At 43.8% G+C, this 27,052-nt stretch overlaps 1 protein-coding gene across 1 annotated transcript in view; it reads left to right on the top strand.

Annotated features, from left to right (window-relative positions):
• SMARCAL1 (SNF2 related chromatin remodeling annealing helicase 1) overlaps positions 1-27,052 on the top strand; it is a 388,047-nt gene that overhangs the window by 216,788 nt on the left and 144,207 nt on the right. Inside the window, exon 7 of the mRNA XM_086954490.1 lies at positions 5,781-5,931. Coding sequence (XP_086810616.1) covers positions 5,781-5,931 — 151 coding nt within the window. The remainder of the gene's footprint in view (positions 1-5,780; positions 5,932-27,052) is intronic.

Genomic DNA, 27,052 nt, shown 5'->3' with positions numbered 1-27,052 from the left:
ATTAGGAGAATGCTGAGTGATAGGAATTTTGTTAATCCCTACAATTCTGGACCTTTCTCTAGCAGAAGTGTGAGGAAAATGTGTGATTTTCACCAAAGTTTGAGGTTTGCAAGGCATTCTGGATAAGAATACATAGTGAGCTCTGTGCAGATGACATCACCCTGGATTCCCCTGGGTCTAGGTTTTAGAAATATCTGGGTTAGTAGGGTTCTCTGGTTGCCAGCCAATCCTGGTTTGATCTGTGTGCTTGCCTCAACCCCTCCTGCACACACTCCATTGTCCACATGCCTTTCTCAGTCGTGCCTGTCTACACAATGTTTTCCGTGTGGTCCAAAATAGATGTATGCCATTAAAACAAATGCAAATACCACTCGCATACCTATTCCACACAACCTTAATCATGCAGAAATTCTTACCACACATGGTAAGTAAGCGTGTGTGTGTGTGTGTGTATATATGGCCCTGGCTAGTGATCAGAGTGAACGCAGACCATGCCTAATGGTGCAGTCTGCTTTCAGTTATTTTGTTTTGACCCTAAATCATTTTGTACCATCTGACTGCTAACTTTCTAAAGTGTTCTTTCAGATAAGCTGGCTGCTCTATCGAAACCTGATTAGAATTTTGATGATAACCATTGTACAAATGACAACAAGGTGCAAAGCAGAGCTAGCTGTGATTGTTGCTTGTCATCGTTTGTCATTCTGGCTTGTGGTAACTGATGGGAACTAGAGTGAGGCAGATTAGTGCTAATGGTGTAGGACTTGGACTCGCTGGGCTGTGATATCCTATGATATTGTGGTGTCTTTCCTCCAGTCCTGATACTTTCACTGGCACGTCGACCCATTGCTACCCATCTTCTCTGTTCTTCAATCCTCTTAAGGCTCGCCGGCAGCATGGGAATTTCCTGAGTGAAGCTACATCTGAGATATAACTGGGGATCGGGGGTCTGGTCATCCCTGGGGGCTCTTGAGTTAAGATGTGTTTGGTGACCTGTCGCATTTACTCAAGTTCCTTTGCATGCCAATGTCTCTTTTTGGACACAATTGCGCACTATGACAAAAGCGTTTTTCCAGCCCAAGCTGATAGAAACATCTTTGAAAAGGCTTCAGGGGCTGGTAACCTCACCATACCAGATTAGCACAGAGTGAAACCTCACTCATGGAGACTAAACAACAGCTGAAAAATACTACCAAGGCCAGATTGGGGACATGGAGAAGTGTGGCTCAATGGTTAGAGCGGCAGACCCTGATGCAGAGGTCTGGCCCGGGACCAGGGTTCAATTCCCGCCTCGGCGGCTCTTGGGCTCAATTTCCCCGGACCTGATAATTCTCTCCTCAGTGCCTATTCTAATCATGGGTCCCACTCTGCAACTCTGGGCAATAGCTTGCTTAATCTCCACAACGGCCCCAACAACGCTAGGATGCCTGGCTTCAACTTGGGGGTGCCCAGGAGTGAGCACTTCACAGGGAAAGGCCAGAAAGGGTTCCTCAGCGGTATTCGTACAAACGCCGAGATGCCTCATGGTGATTCGTGCGCTATACAAGTACCACTACTACTACTACTACTACTACTACTACTACTACTACATGCTGCTGAGATTGGCGAGGTCAGAGAGAAATACGAGGGATATGACATATGGTAGAATTAAGGGAGTCCAGAATCACAGACCTGGGTGCATCTCGAAAAGCATATAGCACATCCCAGAAGTGTGTAGTGAACCTGATTTTTCAAAAACTGCAGATTACCAATCAGGTTTCCTAGAGGCAAGAAAACATGCACTACTGTCAAAGTGAAGTACATGCAATTTTTGGCTGTTAAAAAAAAGATGGAAATTGTGTGGGCCAACAGAATCTCACATTAGTGGACCTTAGTTTGAAAAGTCAGTTGAAAAGCAGTGAACAGTCAACACTGAAAAGAAAAGATGCTGTTGCTGCAGTTGTTGGCCTCCATCTGGTATTTTGTTCTGAGTGGCAATACTGCAAGGTGGATATATTCACAGGAGACAATGCTATGCAGATCATTCTTGTAGGAGGTTAAGACTTCTTGCTAGGTGCAGTTGCCTCTAGCAAGAACTCTTATAATTTCCAAAGATGTCTACCCCCAAAATTAAGGCTGGGTCATGGGAGGCATACAGCATAATCATTGGTTAGGAGTGCATTTCTTATGGGTTTTTTTAGGTGATAGTCTGTCTTCCTCTACTCCTGCCCCACACTTGCTCCTCTCAGGTCAGGTATAGGCGAGAACCATTACCGTACCCCGAGGCCCCCCCTCACCAGGTCTGCTATACTCTTCCCCGTCCCACAGCCTCACAGCAGGCGCCGCCAGTACTGTCACGAGCCGCAGGGAACGCCAACGTGCACGCTCACGGCGTCACGCTCCTGCCCTCTCGCGTCTATTCTGCGCTCCAGGCCAACGTGCGCCAAATACAGGAAACAACAGAACCTCAACTGCGTGCTCCACAGTTTTATTTATTTCATTTACTTCCTGCCCTCTCGCGTCTCTTCTGCGCTCCAGGCCGACGTGCGCCAAATACAGGAAACAACAGAACATCAACTGCGTGCTCCACAGTTTTATTTATTTCATTTACGTACTTGTTTTAAATTGTGATCTAAAACCACCCATAAAGCAAGCAGCAACGGCCACCATTGTAATCTCGGGACCACTTCAGACTCGGTGTGTTTGCTTTGGCAATGCGTGATCGCCTGCTGACGCCTATGAAGTACTTGTCGTTGTTTTGCAATGAGTCACTGCTGCCTCTACCTCCTCTGAGGGGGAGCCCTCCTATCTCCCACCTCTGGAGCAGTGCTCGCCTCCCTCCGTTGGGGGTGAGGGGGCGGTGGTTTAATATGAATAACATACATTATTCTAAAACCGGGCGTTAATGTGACTCCTGCTTTCTCGGGTTTTTCATACTCGGAGACTTTTGAGAAGGTGGCACAGCCGTGCCCATTAAGCCCGAGAGGTGGGCGAGCCAACAAATTAACAGGGAGAGCCAAGCCAATGCCGGCGCTGGTATTAAGAGTCCGTGTACGAGTCGAGCCCTGGTAATAATTGTCCTGTCAATATGTTAACTATCTTCAAAATTAAAAAAAAAGTGTACTTCTTTAACACGCGGAAGAAAGCGCTTGACACATCAGATTATTATTAAAAGCGCTATTTTTTAAACATAAACTTGGAAATATTCCTGCTCCCCGTCCTTGTTGACAATGTCATAAGGGAATTAAGAGGTAGGTCATTTGTCATCTGTATGTACCCTGTGCGTGCCCTAGTTTGTATTTATAGACGTGGCAACATTATAGCCCATTAAATCAAATACCAGTGTTTTTTGTACTTCGCACATCCTAAACACAAGCATTTAATAGCGTTGTCGTGTTAATTAAGATAAAGGAGGTCGGTGATATGAAATATTTGATTAGGATCACAGACTTTGTTCAAACAAGGAAGCCAGGATTGAACCTAAGTTTTCTGGTTTCCTATAATACAAATCAGTCACTAGAGGGGTAACTATTTTCAAATCAAATGTGTATGTATGCTTTGCTAATAATTCTTGGCGCATGCCAGGCTAGTGTGAGTGGAAGGCAGAAGTCTCAGGAAAGCTCGAATCGTTTTGGGGTTCGGAGATCCAAAAGTACCTCGAGCTGAGCCAGGTATCTGCTCAAGCTTTCAGTGGAATTCCCACCACTAAACACGACATATATGCATATTACATACATGGACACATGGCATTCATCAAGTGAACACACCTGACGAGCGCACAGCCGACAGGCCCCCACCGTCTGTGTGTGTGCTTTTGGGACACGAGTCCCCAGGCGAGGGCCGCACTCTTCCGGAGTGCACCAGTGTGGCACAGCTGCCTGTTAGGCCCAGTGCGCCGTGAGCGCAATCTAGCCTGGAAGCAGCCGGCACCCGAGCCTCTTTCGTGCCTGCGCACCACAGCGTGACAGAAATACAGCCGCAGCTTCACATCGAGCACCGCTGGAGCCAATCATAGGGAAGTTCGCTGCGTTTGATTTGTTTGGCTCCTGCGTACTGCACGGGTATCCTTGGTAACCCCGAGGTGGTAACTGGTATGCAATCTCCGTTGGCCACGATGCGAAACGAGAGAAGCCCCAAGGCTCAGCTCACCAAAACCTCTGAAAAGTAATCTGCTGTAACTTGAAAGACGTGAATACTGACCCACCCTGTTGTAAATGTGAACGCTTGATGTCTTCACATGCCCTTAGGAAAGTAGATACACATTTGTACCAGTGTATGTATGGGATTGGTAGAGACACGCTAAATAATTACACTGCACTCAATGCAACATGCACTCCTAATACCACTCAGTGCCAGATAATTACACACCACACAATTACACTCTACTGAATACAACATACACTCCACACAATACCACTCAGTGCCACATAATTATATTCTACATAATTACACTGCACTCAATGCAACATACACTCCAAATACCACTCAGTGCCACATAATTACATGCTAAATAATTACACTGCACTCAATGCAACATACACTCCTAATACCACTCAGTGCCAGATAATTACACACCACACAATTACACTCTACTGAATACAACATACACTCCACACAATACCACTCAGTGCCACATAATTATATTCTACATAATTACACTGCACTCAATGCAACATACACTCCAAATACCACTCAGTGCCAAATAATTACACGCTAAATAATTACACTGCACTCAATGCAACATACACTCCTAATACCACTCAGTGCCACATAATTACACGCCACATAATTACACTGCACTCAATGCAACATACACTTCAAATACCACTCAGTGCCAGATAATTACACACCACATAATTACACTCTACTGAATACAACATACACTCCCCATATTACCACTCAGTGCCACATAATTACACGCCACATAATTACACTCTTCTCAATGCAACGTAAATACACTCCACATAATACAACTCCGTGCCATATAATTACACACCTCATACTTACACTCTACTCAATGCAACATAAATACACTCTATCTGTCTATCTATCGCCCTCACTATCGCCCTCCCACCCTCCCTCCCTCTATCTATCGCACTCACTCTATCGCACCACCACAGTATCACTCAGCACCACCACAGTATCACTCTACGCCACCACAGCATCAATCTGCGCAACCATTCAACAACTGGTTCAAATGTTCTCTCAATGTTTCAAGCTTGATTACAAATGTCACAAAAAGATGTTAATATTTCACTTCTGTTCCTGGATTTTTGTCACAATAAAATACAATGAACAGAATCTTCACAAAAGTTATTTACAAAAGTTTAAGCTACTGTCATTATAAATTACAATAACTTTTATTTAAGTATTAATTATTAAATTGTTTGTAAAACTATTGCTATTTGTAATATCAATACATCTAAGTCACCTAAATAAAACATATATTGCGTTACAAATGCTATAGGTGTCACATTTACAAAAACTATTGGCATTGTAAATGACAAAGCTATTAAATTCGCTATTTTCAAAACCAACACATAAAAAAAGTGTCATTTACAATACCAATAGCTCAAACTTTCCTAATGCCAGACCTATTGCATTGCAAATGCTTGTTATACTCTGGAATCATATTGGAAATAACATTAAAAAGGTTGTATTTGGCTTGTTTTTAGTGTGTTAAATGTAGTGTGTAATAAAATTCAAATGTTTAAATATCCCCAAAAAAGCATGGCAGTACAAAAATAATTATCACTGTCATAAATTTCACACCCACCAATTACCCTTTGCTTTTTTGTTCTCAGCTTTGCCATATCCAGAGAAGGCCGTCTACTCTTGGCTGACGACATGGGTTTGGGAAAGACGATTCAGGCCATCTGCATTGCAGCCTATTACAGACAAGAGTGGCCGCTGCTTGTGGTCACCCCTTCTTCTGTCAGGTTTACTTGGGCTGAGGTAATCCACTATTTTATGTCTTTGATTCCCTCAAGAAATCTGCTCTTTGCAAAAATGTGGACCGTGAACACAAAATTGAAGAAATTGCTTGCTAATGTGGGACCACTTTTGACATTTAGTCAACCTTTTTTTTAGTTCTGGTGTTAGCCACAACTTTTTGGCTTTACTAAAATGTCTAATATACTTATTTATAGGGGCTTTCAGTCACCTCTCTTCATCCATTGGTCTATTGTTGTGTCATTCACATTTTGCTTCCACCCACTACAGCATACAGTATGGGGCAGTGGGTCAGATTACTTTTGCCACTGGTTAACTTTGAGTGACAGCATTTTGCTCTTTCACAAGGAACACATCCGCACACAAGATAGTTCCCTTCAGAGCCAGTGTTTTTGTTTTTACTTTATAATTACTTTAGTGTTGCTTTTGTGTTTAGAGCCTAAGGTGAAAGCAGGTCCTTTCTACCAAATGTCAACGCAGGCCCCATTCCACGCTTTATCGGTTCTTGTCTCCTGCCATTGCTCTTATAAATTATTTGAGGTGGCCTTTGTTTATCTGACGTCTGGTATTTCACAACATAACTGATTGCATCCATTTGAAACTGTTCTGTATTGTTATTCTCTTTTTACTATACATGCAGTACACACACCAAGGGTTTTAATATTATACATAGAAATTTATAAGTGGACAATTCTTCAGAGCACGTTTATTCTGGACTCAACTTCACCACTGTTCCTGTAGCAATCTTTGCTCAGGAAGAAAATCAGCCTTTATCTTATTTAATTTTAGAGCACTTTTAACACTTTTTAAAATTTCCTTCTTTGTTTATTTCTTTTCTGGTTTCTTTCTTTCTTTCCTTCCTTCTTTTTTCTTTCTTTCTCTCTTGCTTTCTTTCATTCCTGTTTATTTATTTCTCCTTGCTTTCTTTATTTGTTGTTTTCCTTCCCTTTCCATTCTTTTTTCTTTCCTTCATTCTTTCCATCTTAACTTTTTTCTTTGCTTTTTTCTTTCTTACCTTTGTTCTTTTTGTCTTTCCTTTCTTTTTTCTTCTTTCCTTTGTTCTTCCTATCATTTCTTCCTTTACATCTTTCTTTCCTTACATCTTCCCTTCTTTTCTTCTTTCCTTCCTTCCTCTTTTCTCTTTCCTTCTTTCTTATTTTTTTTCTTCCTTTCTCTTTGATTTTTTCCCCCTATCTTTCTCCTCCTTCTTGTTATGTTGTTTTATGTTGATTTGTACAGTGCACTAATCAGCCAAGAGTATGCAGGTGCTTGGCAGGGTGTGCAGGAGTGTGGTCCCAAAGTGATTATATGTAGAGCCAGTTCTTCAGATTTTGCAGAACTCCAGAAGTGAAGATGCAGCTCTGATGTGTTCAGGGAGGTCGTTCAATGTCTTGAGTGCAATGTTCGAGAATGAGTGACTTCCAGGTATACATTTGCGGATGTGGGGAGTGTGTGTGAGTGAGGCAGAGAGCGTAGGTGTCTGGTGAGTTGGAGAAAGTGTACGCGGCTGTATAGGTATTCTGGTCTGGTGGGTTTTGTACATGTGCATGATAAGTTTGAATTGGCTTTGTTTGTGAATGGGGAGCCAATGAAGCTTCCTCAAGTGGGGTGTGATAGAGTGTGGCGTGGGAGGTCAAATTTAAGTCTTGCTGCTGCGATCTGGATGGTCTTGAGTCTGTGTAGGAGTTGGTTGGAGAGTCCGGTGTAGAGTGCGTTGCCGTTGTCCTGCTTGCTGGTGATGAGTACTTGCGTGAAGGCCCATCTGGGGATCTGCGGCAACTATTTGGTACTCTTTCACAGTATGCATAGAATATGGAAGTAGGAGGTGCACGCTGCGTTGACTTGAGCCATTTTGTTGAGCTTGTCATGTAGAATGATCCCTAGATTTCTTGCGTGGTCTGTGTGTGTGGGTGTTGTCCTGGATCCTATGGCCACCAGATGGAATCCATTGGGAGATCTTGTTGCTGAAGACCAGTACTTCCATCTTGTCGGAGTTGAGCTTCAGGCAATTGGTTTGCTTCCAGTGGTGATTCAGTTGGTGAAGTTGGTTCTGGTGGTGTTTGGCTTGTCCGTCAGTGAGAGGATGATTTGGGTTGGGTGTCATCGACATATGAGATGACAGTGATGACTTTTGATCAGATGTTAGTGAATGGTGTCACGTATATCCTGAAAAGCGTGGGGCTGAGGCACATTCCCTGTGGGACAGCATATCAGTTTTTTAGTCTGATGTGAAGAGTGACACCCTGACCCTTTGGGTTCTTCCTGTGAGGAAGGAACAGATCCATTTAGGAGCAGATACTTGTATGCAAATCTTGTGTAGTCTTCTGATGAGGGTGTTGTGGGAGACAGTGAATGCGAAGAAGTTGAGCAGGATGAGGGCTGCTGTTTCTCCTCGGTCCAGAATGTTTCGAATGTCAGAGGTGGCCGTGGTTCTTTCTGAATCCTGATTGTGTGTTGTGTAGAAGATGGTGAAGCGCGAGGTGAGAGGAGTTGCTTGAATTTATTTATCGATACCCCAGCGCGTTTTCTCATTCTTGCATTATATTCGTACTTCTTTTTAGTGAGACGGTCTAGAGTGGAGTTATTGTTTAAGTCGGCCGAATGGGAGATTTCCAGTGCCTTGATGTCCCTCTCAAGAGTTTCTAGTTCGAGGTTTAGTTTTTTGTTAGTTTCTGCATGGATACCAATAATGACACCCCTAATTGTGGCTTTAGGTGCCTCCCACACAACAGATATGTCCGAGCCTGGTAAGTCATTCAATGCAATGTATTCACGGATGGCGTTCTCTATTCGTTTTTTCTTTTCAGGTTCGGAAAGAATGGCCTCATTAAAACGCCATCGTTTCGGGGTTGGAGGATAGAGCGTGAACCTGCGAGTTTAGTGTAGATACAGGAGTGATCCGAGACCAGTTTGGGTTCTATGTCTGTTTCTTCTATCAGGTGTGTGAATGGGCTGGAGATTAGTATATAGGCAATTCTTGAGTAAGAATTGTGGGGAGCCGAATAAAATGTATAATCTCTCCCGTCCGGGTGTTGTAGGCGCCAGGAGTCGCGTAGGTTGTATTTGGAGCAGAGACGGTGAAGTATATCATGGGAACGTGAGGGGTGATTTGTGCATTTAGATTGGCGATCCCGAAGAGTGGAGAAGTGTGGCTCACGGTGTAGAGCAGGCAGACCCGGAAGCTGAGGTCAGACCCGGGACCAGGGTTCAATTCCCGACGCGGCAGGGTCTTGAGCTCAAATGTCCACGGACTCGATAATTCTCGCTTCGGTGCCTGCTCTAATCATGGGTTCTCACTCTGCAACAATGGGCATTAAGCTTGCTTAATCTCCACAACGGCCCCCTGCGGCGGGATGCCTGGCTTTCACCTTGGGGATGCCCTGTAGGGGCTATCTCACAGGGAAAAGCCAGGACGGGTTCCCAAGGCAAGCGCCGGGAAAACTCAGGGTAGCTGTGCGCTCAATAAATGCAATAATAATAATAAGAAGGGGCGTCTAGGGGGAGGTTGAAGTTCCCACCAACTATCAAGAGCTCATCTTGGGGAATGCTCTCTATTGCTGATGAGACAGATTCCCAGAACTCTGGGACATCAGAGTTTGGCCCGTAGATGTTTCCACGTGGATAGAATCATCATCTCTCATTAGATGTGCAACAATCAATCTGCCATCAATGTCTTGAGTGTGTGAGATCATGGAGATGTTTGACTTTTTTGAGATTAGGGTGATCACCCCCCTCTTCTTGTGGACTGCTGGGGAACATAGGGTGTGCGAGATCCATAGCTGCTTAATAAACTCAGTGTCTTCTTTTGAAAGTTTTGTCTCCTGCGGTAGAATGATATCTCTTTTGGATTTCTCCAAATAGTCAAGGACTTTTCTTCGCTTAACTGGGTGATTAAGACCCTTGACGTTTAGGAAAACTATATTGAGGCTTTCTGCCAGGGTTTGGGTTTCAGTCATCTAACCGTTAAATGTCGCAAGGTAAGTGGCCGGCTTACTGCGGGTGCAGCTGTGCAAGCTATGGCATCAGAGGGGGAGTGTGCAACATGGCTGCGAACTATTAACTGTAGAGACCATCTTATGACAGCGAACTTGTGATAACCATTATTGGGATATTATGATGAGTAGGTTGCATACGATACTACATTTGAAATCTGGGCAGCAATTAAAAAAATAGATAATAGAAACAATAATGGAACGACCAAAATTACATCTCCCTCCTCCCATTGTCCTTGAACCCCCCCCCCCCCCACTCTCCCTCCACTCTCATCCCTCCCTCCACCCCCGAAGAATTTGAACTTAGGAGCTGCGACGGCATTCCCGTCTAGGGTCAACACAGGAATGTGTAGTAGGGTAGTAATTCAACAGGAGAAGCATACATACTGAGCAGTCTCAGCGTATCTGCGCAAACATGTATAACATAACATATGCTGTACAAAGCACCCAGGTGAGGTCCAGGCCTATCTCAAATATAACGCTTCAACTTTGAGCATATCAACTATGAGCATTTTTAACATTTTGAATGTTAGTAGATTATAAACCCATTAAGCCTGTATGAGAACTAATGAACGCTTATGAGGATTACCTATGAGGAATGAGGCAGCATAATGGCCGGAAATCAGCTTTACGGCTTGAAATTCAAAGACGCTGCATCCAAAAACATTTGTGATACTTGGCGTACACGAAACTCAGGTAAGGCTCCAGTATATTAAAACACCTGCTAAAGGTTTCTAACAGTATTGAATCATTTCAAAGAAGAGTGATCTCATACATTATTAAAGAACATAACTACTAATGAAGATTGAACCAATACACTGGTCATTGCTAATTTGCTAGTACTAAATGGTACCGCTTATAACCAAGACAGTTTATGACAATGGCAATGATGGAAAGTCGTGTTTAAAGAACCACCTGATACGGTTCCTGACAGATCAATAGCTCACCAGAGCAACCATTCAACAGTCAGTGGTTAGAAGAATCGTGGGTATCCGTTTTCCGTTTATTCGAAGATCCGCTCGAAGAGTCCATGGACTGTGGAGGAGAGTCTGCGAGGTGACTTGCCGGGTCTTGAGGGTTCAAGAAGAAGCGTGGTTTGCCATGGTCGACAATCTTAAACCTTGACGGGCCTGCAAATGAGAATTGAATACCTTTTGCCTTCAGTTTATCTCTCCAAAATAGGAAGCCTTTTCTTGTCGCAGCAGTCTCTTAGGAATAGTCCTGAGTAAAGATTATACGATGACCTTCCCAAGTGATGTGATGATTTTTCCTGGCGAATTGCAAAATAGCCTCAGTGTGTTGAAACCGGAGAGGTTTGCAGATCAAGGGATGAGGGCCTCTTTTTCCCTGGGAAATGAATGTTGGTATTCTGTGTGCCCTGTCTAATTCTAGGCCGTGGTTGAAGTTAATCCCCGTGACCGTTGGGATCCATGCTTCAAGGAAGGCCACACAGAATTCTGCGTCTTTTTCTGAATCCTCCGGAACACCAAAGATGCGTACATTACCTCTCCTATTACGGTCCTCTAACTCAGTATTTTGACTCTTGAGGTCATTTGTAGTGCTCTGAACGTGTTATTTTGGACGAATGGGTTGTTTTGTCTTCTATGTCGCTTATCCGTTGTTCCGCTTCACTAATGCTTTTTTTCATAGAGCTCATGTCCGCCCTGATCGCTATGATCTCCAACTGCATGGTATCGGTGTTACCTTTTGTGGATTTAGCCAAGTCGTGGACTTCTGCCAATTTCTTAAGCATCGTGTCCAATGTACTAGTCAGGTCTGATTTAGCTTTGATAGGCGATTCAGACAATGTTGGTTCAGGTCTTACTTTCTTGTTGTTCTTGTTGTCTTTCTCCGCCATCTTTGTAGGGTCGTCAGGCACAGGGGGAGATGAGAAGAGGCAAGGTGAAGCGAGATTACACTGCAAGCAATTGATAGTGAGTACCTGTCTGTGTGGTCCTCTGTTTGCTTCGCACTATTTTACTTGTGGCAGGAAGCGAGGTGAGGAAAAGATCTGCAAGTTGAGGTGCCGGTGATAGTGAGCCCACTACTGCTGGATGACAAGAGGCAGATCCAAAGGTATTGGCTCCTCCTTCGAAACACTGTGTAGCCGGTGCTTACTCACAGTTGGTAAATCGGTGAGGAAGGTTCAGCATGGCAGTCCTGAAACCTAATCAGAAAGAGGCAGGTGGCCAGTTGTGTCTAGACAGGCTGTAGGTCAACAGTGGTATAATCGCCTGGCTGTGGCTGGAAGGTTACTATCCTGGGTGTGTACCTCGTATAGAAAGCAAAGTGAAGTAGCAAGACCACAGTTAGGACACAGGTAGATCGGCCTGGCACATATGTGGGGAAGATATAGATCACACGTGAAACACACACGCTGTGCAGGGGAGTCCTCCGCTGTCCCCACCACGACCGAGATCCAGCGCACAGTGTCACACCAGGTTACCAGCAGTTTATAAGGGAATGGCTGTCAATGGCTAGCTTCCTGATGTTGGTTGTGTGCTTCAGTGGCAGCAGACTCCATTAAGTTAAATACCTCCCATTCAGCAAGATACCATTTAGCACGATACCTCCTGTGAGTATGGAGAGTATGGTTGTGTGCAGAATCAGAAAAAATCAGCAAGTGGCAGGTTTTGGCAGCAGCAGCAGGTTTTGGCAGCAGCAGCCCACAGCGTGTCTTAAACTCCAAATCTCCCGCCTTTCCTGTCTCCCATCTAATTTTCCCTCTTGTTTGCCCCCGCCGTCGCCAGCCATTTTAGAGTCAGGCTGGCCGATGTCGTGTCTGTAGTGGTTAAAGCTGGACTAGTGCTGGGGTGCAGGCAGAAGGCAGGAAACCGGGCTCTCCATACGGACTGAGGGAACATGAGGGCAGGTTCACTCCCACGAGCTCGAAACATACGGGAGACCGCAGCGCTGCAGCCGCTTCTCCGCCATTACGGGGTCAGGCATTGGAAGCGCGAAGTAAGTAAGACGAGTGAGCCTTTCAATTTTATAACGTTTGGCAGCTTACAAGCGCTAGACGCTCACCTTAGGTATATGATGGTGGCATGCCAGTGCGCACGATTGCCGTTTAAGAAGGGGCCCGAAGTGTGGGTGAACAGGGCCGGAGGTCCGCCAAGGTCTGCACCATATTCGGGCTCAGCAGAGAGACTGTGGCTGTCCGTTTTCCGAAGCTTAGAATCTCCGATCACGACATCCGAAACACCAAATTCCGGCACCTGGGAGCGCTGGAAGGTATGCGGTTCCAAAATCCTTAAAAGCTGGGTTGAGTTGTGCAGCTTAATCTACAGGGTATGGAGAATTCGCCCTCCTGTGCGACGAGCGACGGATTTAGGCGGGCCATCTCCACTGCCGTCTAAGCCACGCCCCCCACGACATGCTGCTTTTTCACAATGAGCACATACAAAGTAGTTTCCTTATGTGCCAGTGAGGACTCGGATATTGCATCTAGTCAGTGTTTGTTTTAGAGGGATGAACACCCGTCAGGTTCATGAACAATAATGTTTTGTAAAAACCATGACAAAACAAAATAAAAATTGCTAAGCTAAAAGGCTGCTGGACAATTCCAGGCCAATTGGCTTTGCTAATGCTTGTTTATGAGAGCAATGGAAGTGAATTCTTATTGCTTTCTTAGTATCATCTTTAATTCTGTTAGTTTAATGTACACATTTTGCATTTCAAAGTAATTGTCACTTATTACGTAACATCTCCATCCTCTTAACATTATAACAAGCTCCCCATTTACAGAGTTAGTAATCTGCAGCTACAGGACGCAGATGCCAGTTTTATGGGACATTAACGCCAGGAGAAGACTAACTGGAAAACATGTGCCTTTCAAAGCTTTAGACGTGTGTATCTTTAATGGGAGGGATTTTCACATTCTTGGGAGTTGCCTCTGAGAAAGCACAACCGGCCAATGACAGTAGAGTATATAGCAGAGGAAATTATTTGAATCTTAGTGCCTTGTACTAAATATTATTCACTGTATGTACTGCAGAGCGAAATGTTGAGACTATAACAAAGAACCCCTGGCCCCCACCGAAGCCAAGATACCCGACTGAGATACGACACCGCCGCCCTCCACGCACTCAACACTGGTCGACCGCTCACCTGCTACCGAGCCACCCTGAAGCGCACCCACAGACCCTTCACCTGCCAAGCCTGCAAATTCACCTGCCTCCGAACCTGCACCCCACCCTCCGGATCAGGCAACAACAACAACCACGCCGTCGAACTCTGGGACCTCCTCGATACAACTGCACCTGACGTTGCCTTCCTCAAGGAAACCTGGATGAACGCCTCCTCAGCCCCCGACATCGCCATAGCCATCCTGGACGGCTACAAGATTACCTGGAAGGACAGCGCCAACCAAACCGGAGGAGGAATCGCCATCATCTACAGGAACACCATCAGCGTCACGACCAAGGAAACCTGGATGAACGCCTCCTCAGCCCCCGACATCGCCATAGCCATCCTGGACGGCTACAAGATTACCTGGAAGGACAGCGCCAACCAAACCGGAGGAGGAATCGCCATCATCCACAGGAACACCATCAGCGTCACGACCAACTCCGAAGACACCCTCACTACCGCCGAGCACCTACATTTCCAGATCCACACCGACCCCAAGACCACCCTCAGAGGAACCCTCATCTACAGATCCCGGGCCCACGCACACAATTCATTTAAGACATCGCCGATTTCATCAGCCCACATGCCCTCGCCTCATCAGACTACATCCACCTAGGGGACCTGAACTTCCACCTGGAGAACAACAACAACAACAACACCACCACCACCCTGCTCGACAACCTCGACAACCTTGGACTCCAGCAACTGGTGAACACCCCCACACACTACGCTGGCCACACGCTCGACCCCATCTTCTCTGCCAGCGGCCACGTTACCTTCAGCCACTCCACGGACTACACTGGACCGACCACAGCTGCATCCATTTCACCTTTACGAAGACCACATCCCACCACCGCCCGCAACAGATCCCCCGCAGATGCTGGAGCAAAGTCATCACAGACCAGCTAACAACATCACTTAGCCAGAACCCACCAACCGACGCAGCCCGCAAACTCACACAGTGGATCACCAACTGCGCCGACGCCCTTGCACCACTGAAGAACCCTCCAGGAAAGCCCGGCAACAGGAAAGCCACTTGGTTCACCAACGACCTCAAAGAATCGAAGAAATCCTGCCGAACCCTCAAGAAAACCTGGCGCCACGAACAGAGGACAGAAAACCTGACAGCCCTCAAGAACGCCACTCGCAAACGCCACCAGCTGATCCGCACCACCAAAAAGACATTGTTCAAAGAGCGGCTGGACAACAACATAGACCACAGCAAGGAACTCTTCAGCATCGTAAAAGAGCTCTCCAACCCAAGCGCCAGCAGCAACGACATCACACCGTCTCAAGATCTCTGCAACTCCCTCCCCACGTTCTTTCACCGCAAGATCGCCGATATACACGACAGCTTCGGTGCCCAGACTCCGCTTCCAGCCACCGAACCAACACCCCCTACCACCACCCTCAGCGCTTGGACTCCCATCAGCACGGAAGACACCACCCACGTCATGAACACCATCCACTCCGGCTCTTCCTCCGACCCATGCCCGCACCACATCTTCAACAAAGCCGGCACCATCATCGCACCTCACCTCCGGAACATCATAAACAACTCCTTCACGTCCGCCACCTTCCCAGAGAGCTGGAAGCATGCAGAGATCAACTCCCTACTGAAGAAACCCACAGCGGACCCTAAAACCTCAAGAACTTCCGCCCATCTCCCTTCTTCCCTTCCCTGCTTAAGTCATCTAGAAAACCGTCAATAAACAGCTGACCGCATTCCTCGAGGCAAATGACTCCCTCGACCCATCCCAGTCCGGATTTCTAGCCAACCACAGCACCGAGACTACCCTCATCGCAGCCACTGACGACATCAGGACCCTGCTTGACAATGGGGAAACAACCGCCCTCATCCTGCTAGATCTCTCAGCCGCCTTTGATACCATCTGCCATCGCACCCTAATAACCCGCCTCCACAACGCTGGGATCCAAGGAAAAGCTCTGGGCTGGATCATCTCTTTCCTCTCCGACAGAACCCAGAGAGTCCGCCTTCCTCCCTTCTGCTCCGCGGCCAAGGAGATCATCTGCGGTGTACCCCAAGGCTCGTTGCTCAGCCCAACCCTCTTCAATATCTACATGAGCCCCCTCGCCACCATCACACGCAAACACAACCTCAACATCATCTCCTACGCCTATGACACCCAGCTGATAATGTCCCTCACCAAAGACCCAGCCACCACCAAAATCAACCTCCAGAAAGAAATAAAAGACGTCGCGGAATGGATGAAGCTCAGCCGTCTGAAATTGAACTCAGACAAAACAGAGGTCCTCATATTCGGAGCATCCCCATCCGCCTGGGGCGACTCCTGGTGGCTCACAGCGTTGGGCACCGCACCGACACCCACGGACCACGCACGCAACCTGGGATTCATCCTGGACTCCTCTCTCACGATGACCAAGTAAGTCAACGCTATCTCATCCTCAAGCTTCAACACCCTGCGCATGCTCCGAAGGATCTTCAGGTGGATCCCCACAGAGAAAAAATAGGAGAGAAGACCCCTCGTGTTCCAGGGAACAGGGTACTATCTGACCAAGTGAGTCTAGAGAAAATCCCTGGAATAGTACTAGAGATTGCAGCGAATAAGGGACAGATGTACTTTCTACGTCGTAGTATGCAGCTAGGAGGTTTTTTAGTTACCAGAGTGGTTAGGCGCACAGCCTGAGTGGCCGCAAAGTGAATAGTAATATGAAGTAGATGGTATAGGCAATAGGGCGAGCGGTAATCCCTCACAACCGCTCAAGGTTGGACCAAGATGATCCACACAAATAGCAAAAAACAACAAAACCCCTGCACTATACAATGTTAGAACATTCTTGGTAATGCTGGTGTCGTTAGAGATGATTGGTTGTGTACATCAACACTTTCAGAGTAACTTTTTGAGAATCACAATCCTCCAATTAGAAATATAAAAGTTCAAAAAAGACGTTCCGTTCTTGGTGTGAAGTGTCAGTTTATTGTTCCTTTAGTTAGGCCAACACGTGTTTCATCGCAGGGAACACACTGCGAATCTTCAGGGCTGGATAGAAACATAAAGAGTGCATTTGCAACATGGTCTCGTCTTTTAAACGTTATTCTAGTGACTTATCGTGTACACCCAAGTGAAAAGGTAGGCATGCCATAGGTGACTCTGTGTCACTGTGACTCAAGTTCGATGGCTGAGTGACTTAGTGAACTATGAAGTGTATGTGTGGTTGGGTGAATCTATTGTGACATTTTTTAATACTCTTTGTGAAATTGTCCATTTGAAAAAGGAATTTGAATTTAACATAGATTAAGTCTATACACTGACCAGGAGAAAAATATTGTGACAAAGTGAAGAGAGTGTTACTGTGTCAGAGAGGACGGTATCCCAATGTGACTCACGTGATATTTCTAGATAGCTAGGTAGCATAATAGTTGTGAATACTTATTTGCATTTGTAACATCGTGCTCTAGCTAAATACAATAATGTTTATTTCCGTTAGTATTCATAAACATCCTTTCGCTCAGATCACTATAATTAGTTATGAATACTTATTTGCATTTGTAACATCGTGCTCTAGCTAATTACAACAATGTTTATTTCCGTTAGTATTCATAAACATCCTTTCTCTCAGATCACTGCAATTATTTTATTCCAGAAATCTATCATGGTTTCAAACTGATTATAGTTTTCCAGTTTTATGGGGTATGTGGTGCTTAGTCAGGCGTTTAAAGGGTAAAGCAGGACAGTCAGTGGGTAGACTTAGTGGGATGGTAACAGAGAGATTATGTGAGTGGTTATTCTAGAAGAGACAATGGAGGAAATTATTGGTTGGTATAACTTTCAAGTTATGCCGGACTATAGTACTGAAACTATTATGAACTCGGACTATAGTGATTATATTGTGGAAATTATAGATGGCTCCAAAGAGAGCTACATGAGAATAAACGTTCCTCAAAACCTTACAAACACTCACCCTCATGTGGACACGGGCGAATTCGTGTTGGTTATAACCCGTTTAGGGCGGTGCTTCAAATTATTTATTTTTGGATAGTCAAAGATTTCGGAAAACGCTGTCCGCGTAATAGTTGAATCTAGATAGGAACATGTGTTGTTAGTTCCTACTTAAATCTTATGGTATTGGAAAAGGATTCAACAAACTTTAGTAATTCCTACCTTGATCGTTAATAGTAGGAGCTATAACCGGGAGGAGTCGATAAAAAAGTAGTGCTCTGGTTTCACGTAGGCGGGTACACCTAAATGAAAAAGACGACATGGGGAATGTATTTTGAAACGTACTGGCTTTTTGGGAGGAGACCGTTAGGTCTAGGGTCCTATTTGGCGGGAGAGAGCTCGCTTACCTTATTTGTGTTATGCTCCCTCTTGAAGTTCCCGGCACCGTTTGCCAATGACGGTCACGTGACAGGAAGTCACTCAGAATAAATACCGGTGTTCCGTTTTCGATTCTACAAAAGGCTAGAACGTTAGTTGCTTCCTTGTAGTGACGAGGATTGGCAACGCAAAGAAGAAATACTTAACCACTTCTGTATTCGAAGTGAAAAGAGAGGGTAAATTTGTTCAAAGTCCCGTTTGTTAAAGGAAAGCTCATGATTTAAATTATAATCTGAGCACATTGTGATTTGGAGCATATTATGACGTAAAAAAAAATCTGTTGTGTGGGTAGATTATTTAAAATCATAAAAGCTGATGTGGGGGTCTAGGAGTATCTCCACAATGAACTGGGGTTAAAGATTAATTTAGCCAGAAGTGCGTGTCCATCACCCATGTCTGGCAGAGATTATGAGAGTATATAAAAAGTATTAACGTGGGGCACAGTCGTGATTAGGATGAATCTTTTCCAAAATTTCATTGTCATTCTCCATGTCTAATGGTGGAAGTGGGTGTCTTGCTTAATGATCTTTGATGAGTCGTTATGGAGCCATATGTTAAATTAATACATGATATTTATGTATGTCAATATTCTCGGGTTATGAACAAAAATGATAACATAATGATTTATACAGACAACAATATGTTAAAACATTATGTAGTCAGGGCTATCTTAGTGTTTATCCAATATGTGATTGGAAACAAAGTGTTGAATTGTCATTATGATGTTTTTACATTGATACAGCTAGAAATACCAGCTATTTGTGCAGTTCTAACAAGGAGAGAACACATAGACAGTAATTGTTTCAGGGCTTACTATCCTAGGAAAAATTGTAGTTCAGGGTCATAATTGAGCCCAAATTTGATGCTGCGGAGACGCATAATCCAGGTGACTTCTTTTCGTCTTAATGTCAGTTCACGGTTGCCGCCTCTTACATGGACGGGCACTGTTTCAATTCCGTAAAATGAAACTCGAAAATCCTCTGTGTTGGCCTGGCATTTGGCTACATGAAGGGCTACCGGATATTTGGGATCCTGTTTTTGGATGGCCCTCATGTGTTCTGATATTCTGTCTTTCAACATCCTGATAGTACTTCCGACGTATTTTTTACCACATTGGCATTCAATTATGTATACCACATATTTCGTAGTGCAGTTGATGTTGACTCTAATATCATAATTCTCTTCATTAGGTCCATAGAAATGCTTGGTTTTGTGTTTAGCCCATTTGCACATAGTGCAGAAACCACATTTGAAAAACCCGTTACTGCATTGTGTCAACCAGTCTGGGCTCATATCTACGCGTGGAACAGTAGGGCTTAGTCTATTCCTCAATGTTCTCCCTTTGCGAAAAGTGATTTGAGGAGTTACTGGAATCAATTCTTTAAGTACTGGGTCATCTTTTAACAGACCCCAGTGTTTGGTGATGCTGTTTCTGATCACATGGTGTAGACCATTGTATTCAGTGATCATTCTCACTGTAGAGTCTTTCGCCTTCTTGGAGTTGTTCATTTTCAAAATATCCTGTCTTTTGATTTTATCAAGTCTCTTTTTAGCTACAGATAGGGTAGCCTTGGGATAACCCCGTTTTGCAAATCTTGATTCCATATCTTGTATAGTGTTTTCAAGATCTGTATCGTCACTGCAATTCCGTCTGGCTCGGAGGAATTCTCCGAAAGGTATTGCCCTGATTTGGTGAAAGGGATGAAAGCTATCGGCACTAAGTATAGCATTGCAGGATGTGGGTTTTCTGTAGAGTTTGCTTTCTAGTTTGTTGTCTTTCACATAGAGTTCTAGGTCTAGAAATTCTATGTTAGTTTTGCTGGATTTCATGGTAAAGCTTAATTCCCAGTTGTTGTGGTTAAGGTGGTTGGCAAAACTCTGTAGTAGTTCATCTGTCCCTGTCCATAGTAAAATACAGTCATCTATATACCGACCCCAAAATAAAATGGAGTCGGTATATGTGCTGCCTTGGGTGCCCCAAATGTGGTCTGCTTCGAATGCACCCATAAAAAGATTGGCGAAAGAAGGAGAGAATTTTGAACCCATGGCTACTCCACGTTTCTGTTGGTACCATTGCTTGTGAAAGATGAAAAAGTTATTGTTGAGGATCAAGTTCATCATAGAGATTAGCATTTGGGTATGTGCCCACAGGGATGCTGGTCTGTTAGAAAGAACACGAGTAATTGCTTCTACACCTAGTGTAGGATTGATACTGGTGTAGAGTGCTACAACATCCATGGTTACTAGGGTGGTGTTTGGTTGCCATTCTAGGTCACTCAACAGGCTCAGTATATGCTTGGAGTCTTGTATATAGGATGAAAGATTTCTGACCAGTGGACCTAGAAACACGTCCACATATTCTGCCAGTCTTTCGGTAGGGCCCCCTATTCCAGAGACAATAGGTCTGCCTGGTGGAAAGGGGAGATCCTTGTGGATTTTTGGGAGAGTGTAAAGCCATGGGTATGTAGGTTTAAGTACCTTGAGGTACAGATATTCGTCATCATTCAGGAGACCATCCTCTTTCCATTTGCGTAGATGGTCGTTGATGGTCATTGTCAGTGAACCCATAGGGTTATGTGCAAGCGGTTCGTAGCAAGTTGGGTCTGCTAATTGATTCGATATTTCGTTGTTGTAATCATCTGTGTTCATAACCACGATATTGCCTCCCTTGTCTGCCTCACGAATGATAATGGTGGGAATTTGTGTAAGTGTAGTTAGTGCGTGACGCTCTCCTTTGGTTAGATTATCTTTGAATGTAAGCGTCTCATTTAGTTTTTTAGTGTTGATTTTGTTGAGGTCTTCAAGAACCCGTTTGTGAAAATTGTCAATATTGTTACTACCAGGTAATGTAGGTGTCCATGTAGATTTGCCTTTGAGACCACTAACAATCCCAAGCTCTGTATCTATATTGAGTTCTTCCAAGAGTTGCCCCATTTCTATAGGGCTGTCTTCCCGTTCAGTGATAGACAACAGTAAATGAATAGCTTGTATATCTTTTATTGTATGTTCATCATTCAACACAGAATCAGGAATATTTGGCACATTTCTGTTGCTAGATGATTTACCTGCAAAATATTTTTTTATTTTTAAGCTGCGGACAAATTTAAAGAGATCAATCTTAGTTTGGCAGATGTCCCCTGTGGAGTAAGGATTGAAGTTAAGGCCTTTGGAGAGAAGATTATTCATGTCAGGAGTTAGTGGAAAAGAGGAAAGGTTAATTACCTGAACCTCTTTATTCCCGATATCTATTTCCTTGTCGTTCCTGATCTTAGTTTTTTGCGGTATTCTTCGTTTGCCTCCCCTACTGCCTCTGTGGGTTTTTGGTTTTGCGCCCCCCTTTGGTGTTGAGTCCTGTTCCCTTTGCGAATTCGTTCCATTTCTACTAAAAAAGGGAGACTATTGGCATCTAGACTCTCACCCAATTCTAGTTCTGGCTCGCTTGTGCCTGCAGTATTCAAAGATGTATTGCTAGATGAGACAGAACTGGGGGCAGATGCATTGTTTCCGGATTTTTTGGAATTATTAGGCCGAATCATTGCATCATATTTACGATCATAGGTGAAAATTCTACCATTACGGTAGTCTGCATCGTCTCTTTTAATTTGCCTCGCTTTCCTATTTTTGATTTCTTCCTGGTGTTTCAGTAAGACCTCGTCTAAGATGGTATAGTTTTTAATCGTGGGTTCTGGTAAATTGAGATCCTTGATCTCCTGTTCCAGTATCGCAATTTCCCCTAGTAGTTTGATGGATTTGCGATCTGCACTTTCTATTAAGATGTCCATGAGAACAAAAGAGTTGTTGGTCACAGAATCTTCCCATTTTTTTAAAAGGTCTAGATCGAGATCATCGTATGTTGGGAAGATATGAGAGCGTAAGCCTCTAGGTATTTGTTTAAGGCGCATATATTGTTTCAAGGTTGTGGCATCCCACCATCGTGAGTTCTCTTGTTTTTTTTTTATTTTTCCAGTTTCTTAAATTTGTCTTTTAAACCCTCTGTTCGAGGTGGACCAGAATTAGCCGTGGCGGTGTGTGTGGGCATGCCTTTGGCAAGATTCTCAAAAAGGTCCGCTGCTATTTTGTCTCTGTCCATGTTGTGGTAGAGACGTGAAGATGTTCTAGAGAATTAGTGCTCAAGTAGGTGAATAAATTTGGGAGAGTAGTTAGCGGGGGGCAGCCTTCTCTGGAGTTCAGTATAGATAGTATGCATGCCCACACACACCGCCACGGCTAATTCTGGTCCACCTCGAACAGAGGGTTTAAAAGACAAATTTAAGAAACTGGAAAAATTAAAAAAACAAGAGAACTCACGATGGTGGGATGCCACAACCTTGAAACAATATATGCGCCTTAAACAAATACCTAGAGGCTTATGCTCTCATATCTTCCCAACATACGATGATCTCGATATAGACCTTTTAAAAAAATGGGAAGATTCTGTGACCAACAACTCTTTTGTTCTCATGGACATCTTAATAGAAAGTGCAGATCGCAAATCCATCAAACTACTAGGGGAAATTGCGATCATGGAACAGGAGATCAAGGATCTCAATTTACCAGAACCCACGATTAAAAACGATACCATCTTAGGCGAGGTCTTACTGAAACACCAGGAAGAAATCAAAAATAGGAAAGCGAGGCAAATTAAAAGAGACGATGCAGACTACCGTAATGGTAGAATTTTCACCTATGATCGTAAATATGATGCAATGATTCGGCGTAATAATTCCAAAAAATCCGGAAACAATGCATCTGCCCCCAGTTCTGTCTCATCTAGCAATACATCTTTGAATACTGCAGGCACAAGCGGGCCAGAACTAGAATTGGGTGAGAGTCTAGATGCCAATAGTCTCCCTTTTTTAGTAGAACTGGAACGAATTCGCAAAGGGAACAGGACTCAACCCCAAAGGGGGGCGCAAAACCAAAAACCCACAGAGGCAGTAGGGGAGGCAAACGAAGAATACCGCAAAAAACTAAGATCAGGAACGACAAGGAAATAGATAGCGGGAATAAAGAGGTTCAGGTAATTAACCTTTCCTCTTTTCCACTAACTCCTGACATGAATAATCTTCTCTCCAAAGGCCTTAACTTCAATCCTTACTCCACAGGGGACATCTGCCAAACTAAGATTGATCTCTTTAAATTTGTCCGCAGCTTAAAAATAAAAAAATATTTTGCAGGTAAATCATCTAGCAACAGAAATGTGCCAAATATTCCTGATTCTGTGTTGAATGATGAACATACAATAAAAGATATACAAGCTATTCATTTACTGTTGTCTATCACTGAACGGGAAGACAGCCCTATAGAAATGGGGCAACTCTTGGAAGAACTCAATATAGATACAGAGCTTGGGATTGTTAGTGGTCTCAAAGGCAAATCTACATGGACACCTACATTACCTGGTGGTAACAATATTGACAATTTTCACAAACGGGTTCTTGAAGACCTCAACAAAATCAACACTAAAAAACTAAATGAGACGTTTACATTCAAAGATAATCTAACCAAAGGAGAGCGTCACGCACTAACTACACTTACACAAATTCCCACCATTATCATTCGTGAGGCAGACAAGGGAGGCAATATCGTGGTTATGAACACAGATGATTACAACAACGAAATATCGAATCAATTAGCAGACCCAACTTGCTACGAGCCCCTTGCACATAACCCTATGGGTTCACTGACAATGACCATCAACGACCATCTACGCAAATGGAAAGAGGCTGGTCTCCTGAATGATGACGAATATCTGTACCTCAAGGTACTTAAACCTACATACCCATGGCTTTACACTCTCCCAAAAATCCACAAGGATCTCCCCTTTCCACCAGGCAGACCTATTGTCTCTGGAATAGGGGGCCCTACCGAAAGACTGGCAGAATATGTGGACGTGTTTCTAGGTCCACTGGTCAGAAATCTTCCATCCTATATACAAGACTCCAAGCATATACTGAGCCTGTTGAGTGACCTAGAATGGCAACCAAACACCACCCTAGTAACCATGGATGTTGTAGCACTCTACACCAGTATCAATCCTACACTAGGTGTAGAAGCAATTACTCGTGTTCTTTCTAACAGACCAGCATCCCTGTGGGCACATACCCAAATGCTAATCTCTATGATGAACTTGATCCTCAACAATAACTTTTTCATCTTTCACAAGCAATGGTACCAACAGAAACGTGGAGTAGCCATGGGTTCAAAATTCTCTCCTTCTTTCGCCAATCTTTTTATGGGTGCATTCGAAGCAGACCACATTTGGGGCACCCAAGGCAGCACATATACCGACTCCATTTTATTTTGGGGTCGGTATATAGATGACTGTATTTTACTATGGACAGGGACAGATGAACTACTACAGAGTTTTGCCAACCACCTTAACCACAACAACTGGGAATTAAGCTTTACCATGAAATCCAGCAAAACTAACATAGAATTTCTAGACCTAGAACTCTATGTGAAAGACAACAAACTAGAAAGCAAACTCTACAGAAAACCCACATCCTGCAATGCTATACTTCGTGCCGATAGCTTTCATCCCTTTCACCAAATCAGGGCAATACCTTTCGGAGAATTCCTCCGAGCCAGACGGAATTGCAGTGACGATACAGATCTTGAAAACACTATACGAGATATGGAATCAAGATTTGCAAAACGGGGTTATCCCAAGGCTACCCTATCTGTAGCTAAAAAGAGACTTGATAAAATCAAAAGACAGGATATTTTGAAAATGAACAACTCCAAGAAGGCGAAAGACTCTACAGTGAGAATGATCACTGAATACAATGGTCTACACCATGTGATCAGAAACAGCATCACCAAACACTGGGGTCTGTTAAAAGATGACCCAGTACTTAAAGAATTGATTCCAGTAACTCCTCAAATCACTTTTCGCAAAGGGAGAACATTGAGGAATAGACTAAGCCCTACTGTTCCACGCGTAGATATGAGCCCAGACTGGTTGACACAATGCAGTAACGGGGTTTTCAAATGTGGTTTCTGCACTATGTGCAAATGGGCTAAACACAAAACCAAGCATTTCTATGGACCTAATGAAGAGAATTATGATATTAGAGTCAACATCAACTGCACCACGAAATATGTGGTATACATAATTGAATGCCAATGTGGTAAAAAATACGTCGGAAGTACTATCAGGATGTTGAAAGACAGAATATCAGAACACATGAGGGCCATCCAAAAACAGGATCCTAAATATCCGGTAGTCCTTCATGTAGCCAAATGCCAGGCCAACACAGAGGATTTTCGAGTTTCATTTTACGGAATTGAAACAGTGCCCGTCCATGTAAGAGGCGGCAACAGTGAACTGACATTAAGACGAAAAGAAGCCACCTGGATTATGCGTCTCCGCAGCATCGAATTTGGGCTCAATTATGACCCTGAACTACAATTTTTCCTAGGATAGTAAGCCCTGAAACAATTTCTGTCTATGTGTTCTCTCCTTGTTAGAACTGCACAAATAGCTGGTATTTCTAGCTGTATCAATGTAAAAACATCATAATGACAATTCAACACTTTGTTTCCAATCACATATTGGATAAACACTAAGATAGCCCTGACTACATAATATTTTAACATATTGTTGTCTGTATAAATCATTATGTTATCATTTTTGTTCATAACCCGAGAATATTGACATACATAAATATCATGTATTAATTTAACATATGGCTCCATAACGACTCATCAAAGATCATTAAGCAAGACACACACTTCCACCATTAGACATGGAGAATGACAATGAAATTTTGGAAAAGATTCATCCTAATCACGACTGTGCCCCACGTTAATACTTTTTATATACTCTCATAATCTCTGCCAGACATGGGTGATGGACACGCACTTCTGGCTAAATTAATCTTTAACCCCAGTTCATTGTGGAGATACTCCTAGACCCCCACATCAGCTTTTATGATTTTAAATAATCTACCCACACAACAGATTTTTTTTTACGTCATAATATGCTCCAAATCACAATGTGCTCAGATTATAATTTAAATCATGAGCTTTCCTTTAACAAACGGGACTTTGAACAAATTTACCCTCTCTTTTCACTTCGAATACAGAAGTGGTTAAGTATTTCTTCTTTGCGTTGCCAATCCTCGTCACTACAAGGAAGCAACTAACGTTCTAGCCTTTTGTAGAATCGAAAACGGAACACCGGTATTTATTCTGAGTGACTTCCTGTCACGTGACCGTCATTGGCAAACGGTGCCGGGAACTTCAAGAGGGAGCATAACACAAATAAGGTAAGCAAGCTCTCTCCCGCGAAATAGGACCCTAGACCTAACGGTCTCCTCCCAAAAAGCCAGTACGTTTCAAAATACATTCCCCATGTCGTCTTTTTCATTTAGGTGTACCCGCCTATGTGAAACCAGAGCACTACTTTTTTATCGACTCCTCCCGGTTTTAGCTGCTACTATTAACGATCAAGGTAGGAATTGCTAAAGTTTGTTGAATCCTTTTCCAATACCATAAGATTTAAGTAGGAACTAACAACACATGTTCCTATCTAGATTCAACTATTACGCGGACAGCGTTTTCCGAAATCTTTGACTATCCAAAAATAAATAATTTGAAGCACCGCCCTAAACGGGTTATAACCAACACGAATTC

Source organism: Lissotriton vulgaris, chromosome 2_1 (genome assembly GCF_964263255.1).
Source record: "Lissotriton vulgaris chromosome 2_1, aLisVul1.2, whole genome shotgun sequence".
Classification (NCBI taxonomy): domain Eukaryota; kingdom Metazoa; phylum Chordata; class Amphibia; order Caudata; family Salamandridae; genus Lissotriton; species Lissotriton vulgaris.
This window is presented reverse-complemented; position numbering and strand designations above follow the sequence as displayed.